Source organism: Aquila chrysaetos, chromosome 6 (assembly GCF_900496995.4).
Source record: "Aquila chrysaetos chrysaetos chromosome 6, bAquChr1.4, whole genome shotgun sequence".
Classification (NCBI taxonomy): domain Eukaryota; kingdom Metazoa; phylum Chordata; class Aves; order Accipitriformes; family Accipitridae; genus Aquila; species Aquila chrysaetos.
In genome coordinates this window covers 11,570,012-11,578,406 of record NC_044009.1, presented here as the reverse complement: position 1 = coordinate 11,578,406, position 8,395 = coordinate 11,570,012, and the positions used below count along the sequence as shown (strand labels likewise).

The window sequence follows — 8,395 nt, the reverse complement described above, 5'->3', positions numbered from 1 at the left end:
ATAGTAGTGGGGACTGTGGCAGCCTCAGGATGTAAGCTCTTAGCAAGGACCAAGTCGCCAAGCAGTGAGACAGTAATGCTGAGAAATGGCTTTTGTGCATTGAGGTGGCTTTCACACTGTGAGGTATTGAATCTTCCCCTTCTCCAGCTCTCTCCCCATGATTGAACAAGCATCCAGCCCTGTATCTCTCAAGTCAGAAAACACAAGAGCCGTTATTGTTAGTATTGGGGATTTATTTATAGGGATGGGGTTTGGGTCTTTACCTGAACATAGCTTAAAAAGAGTAAATCAGTTGGGTTTTATAAACATTGCTTACAAAGGTCTCATCACCTAACAGGTAAGCTCCAGATACAGCACTCTGCCTGATGGGGAACTTGGGTGAAACATCAGTGGCTTTACAACCACTTCCCTGCTGAAACCTTAATTTTGTTCGGGGTATTGTAAACACACACAAAACCCATTTAAGATGTGCGTCTAGCTTGGCTTATGTGACATGTATTGTCAGTGTATAACATTTGCCTCTTCTATAACAACAGCTATACAAAGATTTCAAAGTGCCTGATAAACCTCAGTCTTACACTAGAACAAATGGTTCTGCTAAAGCCCCTGAAGCAAAGTCTTATGAAATCCCTATATATCTCCACTGCATATAGAGGTAAAAAAAAAGGTCAATGTGAGTCCTCTGTACACCAAGACGTGGAATCCAGGAGCTTTGGACTTCACACTAATATCTTCCCAAGTGACTGACACAATCCTATACAAATTATTTTCAACAACCGATTCTTAGTTAAAGGCAAAAATTACATCAGTGAAACAATCCTACCCATAGTGCTAGTTTAAAGGAACACTATTATTTCTTGACTGAAAATCAGCAATTATTTTAGTGAAATTTGAGATGTTCTCTAATCCTTCTGGTCTGGAGCAGAGGCCTTATCTCCTACCACTGGTTTCATCTGCTAGTGGGACTTTGATTTGGTTGGCTTTCTTGTTCTTCCCTTCTTACAGCAGCACCTGCGGCAGCAGAACAGACAGCACTTAAAAGAAATGAAGAGGGAGAGGAGCACCACGGCGAGAAGGAAGGCGATGACATCCAGGGAGTGGTACTGGATCCAGTTCAGGTCGTGAGCAGCAGGTCGCAGGTGTGGGGCCCCTTTGTGTCTCATTACAAACTCCACCCAGTGCACAGCCAGGTCCAGGGGGTGGATGGGTCTGTCGAGGTGAAGGTCTGAGAGACGCTTGATGTTCTCTTTGTACCTGTCAAGAAAAGATGTTGGGTGTTTTCAGTGACTTGTGCTTCTGAGACTGAGTCCCCAGAAAAAAGGGATGCAGTGTCAGTTGTCTGACGGCCCACTGGGGGCTTCTCTGGTGTGTTTCCCCACCACCACTACCCCATGAGAAGGATAATGGCAGAGTTATAGGACCAGAAAAGTGCTGTTTTCAATGACCAAAAAAAAGAGGGAAAGGTATTAGAAAAGAAGAAAAAGAAAAAGCTTAGTTTGAGCTGTCAGCAAAACCTCTGGGGTGAAGGTATCTGGCTGAAAGTGAGACTGGGTGTAGAAAAGCCATCCAGCTGTTCAAGATCAAGATGCATCATCATCATCATCATCATCATCATTATTATTATTATTATTATTATTATTATTATTATTATTATTATTATTACTGTTGTTATTATTATTGCTATAAGAACAGTGGTTAGGAAACAATGGCAATAAGGTGCCATTTCTCAGAAACACGATGGGGAAGAGGATGCCAAGGACCAAGAAGCCCTAATGACAACAGCGAATGAGAGCGAGAAAGAGGAGGGTATGTCTTAAAGCTCCCCTTTGCTGTGATGCCTTAAAACACCTTAGGCATGCTGACTGTGATGTCTAGTGTGGTTCCCTGTACTGCCTCAGCGTACCCTTGCATTTTCCTCCTGCTCTGTGCTGGAATTGTCCAGCCTTGCTGAGCCAGGCACCAGCTGACTGTGCTCATACAGCTCCCTAGGAGCACTAGGCAGGGGGGAAATGACTGACAGAACTAGTCTGTAAAATAAATGAGTGATAATAACTATGTTTAGATGTTTAGTAAACCCTGCCAGCCAGAAGACAGTGCTTCCTGACACAGTACAGCCTCTGGACTATACTGAGGCGCTGCCACTTGCCTCCTTCCTCCTGCTGCTGTGCAGACAGCATCTCTAGGCAAGCCTCGTGCAAAGAAAATCCACCAGGCAGCTGAGCCTTTCAACCTTTTCAGGTTCTCCACTGACTCATGTCACCACTGATTTGGGGTAAAAAAGCAGTTTGCCACATCTCCCTTCACTGATCGCCTTTTCTGCCACATTGTGTCAAAGCCCTCTACATCACTGCCTGGTAAATTTGGCTTTAAGCGGGTGACACATCTTTTGTCAATTTGATTTATTCCGTTGCATCTATACCCCGTCTTCTCTGATACCTGCATCCTCTCATATCAGCCAGTTCTTGTCACCTAATGATTATACTCCCGGGCAGTGACAAGGATGGTGCTGTTACAGGGACAGGATGAGGTTAACCCAGGGCAAACATCAGTTCTCAATGATGTAACTTTGATATAAGAAGGCATATAAGAACAGATTAACATTCTGTTAAGCTGGAAGCTAGTGTGCTGGTGTTACACAACAGTAGAAGAAGAAAGGCTGTGATTCTATTACTGACTTTTTATCATTAATAACTGCTTTCAGGGCAGTGGATATGTCCTTTGAAGTCATTTCAAGTATATTCAGTGTCAGTCCTGCTCCTCGTGACTCTACTCGCTTGGCATTGTCCATCTGGTCTCCAAATAAAGGCATCAGTACCATCGGCACCGCATTGCATATGCCCTCGTAAACACCGTGTGAGCCTCCATGGGTAATAAAGGCACGAGTCTTAGGGTGAGCTGTGGAGGAAAGAAACACTTGCTTAGCTATTTGATTTGTTAAGTCATGGTAACACATCCCTGGGAAAAAACTTGCACAAAAATGGCACTGGTAGCTATAAACCAAGAACTTCGGGCTTTCATACACATCACTACTTTTGGACAGACTTAGGGCTGCAGAGAACATGACATTACAAGGGATTGAATGAACCTTGGGTTGTAGAGCTCTGTCTTGGTTTGAGTAATCTCTGGAAAGCCTTGGATAATCCTTCAAAGCTTCTCAGATTTTAGGATTAAATCAGAGCCAAGTGAGGTTAAAAATGGTGTTACCATTGCTTGCTTTTTTACCATGTCTTCCATTTGCCGGTTTTGCAGATCTCCCACAGCCGAGGCCTGTTGTCTAACCAACAAATGCACTCCTAGCAATAGCATGTACAAATTTACCACTTGAAAAGCCCGACGACCTGTCTAGAAATGCTCACTCAGGCACCTTAAATTTTCTTTTCAGTCCAGTAGACAAAAACACGACAAAAAAACATGGCTGGGTGTTGAGACTGGCTAGTTCGAGATACAGGCCCCCCATTTTTGACAGTGAGGGTAGTCCAGCATTGGAACACCTTTCCAAACAGTGTTGTTTCATAATTTGGCAATTTTGAAGTTTCAATCAGATAAGTTTCTAAAAGACGAGCTCTGGTTCAAACAGCAAAGGCTGTAAGGAAGTCCTGTGACCCACAGTGATACCAGGAGTCAGCACAGATGATGCTAACGGGGCCTTACAACAGCATTATCAGATTAAAAGAAACACCGGTATCACTCAAAGTATCTCAGACCTACCTAGAAGATCATTCTGTGGCAGCCATTTGACAAGCTTTACGTTCTTCGGCAGATTGGGAGGCACCTCTCCCGTGTATCGCCACAAAACCTTTCAAGAGAAGTAAACACAATGTCAGTTCTCAGCAACTGGCCTCTTGCTGCTTCTAAGTGGGTTTGAAGAGCACAGCTAAAAACATCTGTGGTGCACACAACCTGTTCCATCATGCAGAGCAGCTGGGGTGATAGTTTCTTCTGGCATCAGGGAGCAGGAAAAAGAAGGGAGGACCAAGCATACTGAAAGCTGAAGGTAATCGTACTGTATTTGAAAACAGTGTTGAATTGCTGTGCTGGAAGGGGAAGAGGGAAACCGTACCGTTTGAGGGACTGATGCCAAGGCATCTGCAATTTCTGTGGCTTTCTTCATAGGAATCTCAGAGACCATGGAGCCCAGCGAGAAAACAACAATGCCATGTTCTCCAGAGGCATTCACAATAGCTTCAAATTCCTGCCAACACAAAGCACATCCTTAGTCAAAGTCCCTTCCACATCATACACTGTAATTTTGTCACATTCCCACAAAACTATTTGTAAAGGCAATAAAATGAACAGTCAACACAACAAAATTATGATCAGGAAAATTAGTTAACTGTATGAAAATGAGTCCCAGGGGAAAAAAATGGGCACAGGTGGATGAACAAATTTATAGAGGTGCATGAGTGCTTGCAGAATTGAAGCCCGAACTGAGATTCAGTATGAACATGAGAAAAAATTTACTTTAAAACAGCCACATAGCAAAGCCTGCCTGCTCAAAGACATTGGTTTCTGTGCAGTAAAAAGATGCTGTACCAATTAAGGAGATCAATTCATCATCATACTTTTCCTGGCAACCAGCCCCCAGGTGAATACATTGTGGTTTATTTTCACATTTATTGCAAGTCAGATGCTCTGGCTTTAGAGTTGATGCTCTTCTTTTCAAACCATGCAGCTGCAAGAGAGAATTAAGATTTTGAAAAGTGTTCTGACAGCAGATAGCTCTAATTTCTAATATTTGGATTTATTGGATCTGCTTTGAGTATGATAATATTGAACCACTGCCAATTTTTTTTTACCTGTTCTGTTTAATTTAAGTAAAAGAAGGACTAGGAGATCTGTCACTGGAATCCAAGAACAAAAGGATTCCGATGAAGCATAGAAACAGCTGAAGGCTAAAAATCCTGTGCCACAGAAAAATATTTGGTAAAGCCAGGGAAGGAAAGACAAAACTGGAGGGAATTGCTGTGGGCATCAGAGTTAAATGAGTGGAGTAAAATAAACTAATGTTCCCATAAGTCTGGCAACTGAAATATCTCTAGATTCTGAGGGGGTAACCGAGATTGACCCTCTTAGTTTACACTCTGTTATGTATTTTTGTGGCTGACCAGAGTGCCGTGGCCCTTTGCTTGGACTGGATCCCAAACAGAAGGAGCCATCGAAGGTTTGCTGATAGCTGCACCCTGGACAGCAGACCTGGCACTCTCCTGGGGGCAGACAAGGTGAAGTGTAACACTCATTTTGGGGCTTGGTTCTGTCTTACCAGATTTCTCTGAAGACATGCTCTCCATTAAGGTGTTATAGATGTCTGGTTGGGAACTCAGACCTCAGTTCTATATAAACTCACAGACATCTGGGAACTGCAAAATCCTCCCCAAACTGCAAATGTGCTTTTGGTACAAAATTCTTTGGCAGTTCCTGATGCAGTGGAACAGATACAGCTATTTCAGGGTGTATTTAGCCCTATTTATTTTCTGTGGGACTAGTCACATCAGTTTTAATCTGTTCTTTAAATGTTTTTGTGTGCCAAGGTCTGACTTTCTGCTCAGAAATGCCACTACCATTATGAAACTTTTTGCAGCCCTGCTTTGGGAATAGGTGGGTTATTTTACTTAAGACTTTTTAACCAGCAGCTGCCTGTATCAGTGGGTGCTATACACAACCTTTATGAAAAACCTGCAGTGGACACTCACTGAAAAATAACAGAAAGCACTAAGAATTAGGAAGATTTCTTAGTGGAAAGTGGCAGATATCGCGTATTTAGGAAGTTTGGCATAGTTCAAGCAAAACACAGTTGCAGACCAGATCTGGGACAGAGTAGTTTACACAAAAGAAGCAGATCTCTTGCAGCTTCATGGGGTGGTGGGGATTTCATTCAGGTCTGCCACTGTCTGCAGTTCTTGCGGAAGTGGTCCTCTGCTCAAGAGCAGAGGACTAGGATGCTTTGGCCTGCTGCATTACCTTAGCTAGCACCAAGTCTTGTAAACAGGTATACAAAACAAAATTACTGGAAATAGGCAGCCAGAAAATACTGGGGAAAAAAAACTGAAGAAGTCCAGCTTTGTGTGCATGCTTGTCTGGGAATCTGGAGGTCTCCCACAAAGTAACGTACTCCTCAATGCACAAGGGAGGCAGAGGTGCAAAGTGCTTTCCCAGCCACTTCCACCTTGCTCTTTTCGCCTGCTATTATTTGTTACTACCAGGAGCTCCATCTCATGGTGAGAGCAAACACTGCAGCCACAGCTAAACTAGGGAAAAAAGGTAACTAACCTGTGATAATGCTTTTTCCTGAGTGCAGCTTATGCCTCCGATCAAGACCATATTAGGCATTAGGGGCCTGGGGTATTCAAACACAAAGTCATATTTCATGAGCCAAATAGACGCGTGGCTGAACAGCTCAAGCACCGTTGCCTCTTGTTGGAGGAATTCTTTGATCAAATGATCATACGGTGAATAAAGCAAGCTGCAAGCTAGAGAACTGCTCAAGCTAGCTATGAGATTGCCCACGCGCTGGAGGAAGGCCATGTGGTCCGTGTAGCGAGTGAAGAACCTAGGAATGTAAGAAGGAGGATTTGGACAGAGGGTAGCGTGGAAGTCTAGGCTGCATGGCAGTCCCCGTACAAGGTACACCGAAGGTAGGGAGAGATGTTCAGCCACTATCTGTCCACATGGAAAAAAAGGATCCATAAAGACAGCATCAAATTTGCTTTCTTCAAGGTATTCGATCAGCTCTTTGTTAGACAGAAGACGTTTGCAGGAATCAAAGAACATGGTTGTAATATTTGCCAATTTTGAGAATTTTTCCAAGAAGGGTTGAGGTGTGAAACTGCTATAGCCCAGCTTTTTAAATTCTGCCTCCACGTACTCCTTGGTGTAAGGCACAGAGTATGTTTTCATGGTATAATGCACTGATGAATCTATCCGCAAATTTATCTCTGGTGCAACCACCACAATTTCATGTCCCCTCTGTCGGAGCCGTCCCACAACTGGGTGCATGCTGAGCCAGTGGCTGCCATCGATAGGTACAACCAAAAGCTTTCCCCCTTCAGAAACAGTCCACAGGAGCAGGAAAAACACAACCCAGGAGGCAAGAGAATTAAATCCTGGATTTGAAGAAGCCATTTTCCTTGTGCTGTCAGCGAAGTTTTAAACAGCTGCAAAACTATTGCAGGGGATGAGGACTGAATCATGGGGTACTTTGCACTTTAATCTGAACTAAGGTAAGTGTTTAATTTTTAACGGACTGTACGTTGGTGGGCAGAAATTAGGGTAATTTTTAACTGTGGGTAAAGGTCGGGTTTATCATCTGTGCACAGTGAAGGCTTTAAGTAACTGGGCACTGCAAGGTGAAGTTGAATGCTTGAATTAACATTAGAGGATTCAAATGCTCAAGGGAAAAGTGTCATGCAATTGGCAGTGTGTCGCACTGAAAGGCTGAACAAGAGTCATGATTGGGAGGTAACACCTGACCCAGCAATCACTATCTTATTAACATCCAGTTAATGATGAACTCCCTGCCTTGAGTCTGCTCAGCTGATTGGACACAAAACTTGGAACAAAAGCCTGAACTTTGGATTACCTTGCACTGTCAGAGTCTAAACAAGAAGCAATGATTGACAGAGATTTGATATACAGTGGGTTGATAAGGTGTATCTTCAGATTTGTTTCTAGATCGTAGTAGTTATCAAAGTGAAAGCCCTGAGTCTACAGTAGTAAACGTGATGCAAGGTTTGCAATAACTTCTGCTGTTGCAACACCACTGCAGTCTGAAAAACAGAATAAATGACTGGCATCTGCACTATTTGCACAGCCTACTAGGGAGATTTAAACAAGCTAGGGAGGCAGGGCAGATAGTACAATCCTGAAGGCTTATTTTTTCTAGTCATCCTCTCATATGCTATCTTACATTGTTGCTTACACAAATTCAGAGGCAAAAGAATTCCCTCTTCCATCTTTGATTGCATACCCCTGGTTTTGGGGTATTCATCCACATTATGAATCTCTATGGCACACTATAAGTAGCTGGGTATATACATACAGAGTTAGTTCCACATTTCCACTTCTTGTCCAATCAAGTCTCCTGCAATTAATCAGTATTCCACAACTGTTAGAGATACTAAATTGTATGACCTAGAATTATTTTGTCATTTATCTAGATACAGCATACGTGCCATGATTGTCTAATATTGTGGTGATACACTTACAAAAAGCTACGCTATACCTAGGCAGCTACATAGCTTAGACAACTTCACCTAAGGTCTCCCAGAGAGAAACCCTTCAGCTGCTTGCAGGGAAAGTCTTGTGATCACTTATCAGAGCCTGAGATTCCCACTCCCAAATCATGCCATCCTGATATTCAATCACATATTGCCTCAAGCACAAATACTACTACAGGAAG

General features: G+C 43.1%; 1 protein-coding gene across 4 annotated transcripts in view; it reads right to left on the bottom strand.

Moving 5' to 3' along the window:
• Positions 1–215: 215 nt before the first annotated feature.
• Positions 216–8,395, bottom strand: part of LOC115343050 (UDP-glucuronosyltransferase 1A1-like) — a 35,950-nt gene continuing 27,770 nt past the window's right edge. For 3 of the 4 annotated variants that reach the window (XM_030018509.2, XM_030018506.2, XM_030018507.2), the window contains exons 2-5: positions 4,061–4,192; positions 3,709–3,796; positions 2,676–2,895; positions 216–1,254 (exon numbers count right to left, since the gene is read on the bottom strand). In XM_030018509.2, the coding sequence (XP_029874369.1) occupies positions 957–1,254; positions 2,676–2,895; positions 3,709–3,796; positions 4,061–4,192 (738 nt within the window). In that variant the 3' untranslated portion in view covers positions 216–956. Of the gene's footprint in view, positions 1,255–2,675; positions 2,896–3,708; positions 3,797–4,060; positions 4,193–6,267; positions 7,183–8,395 lie in introns of those variants that run through there. The other variant, XM_030018508.2, reaches the window with a different exon arrangement.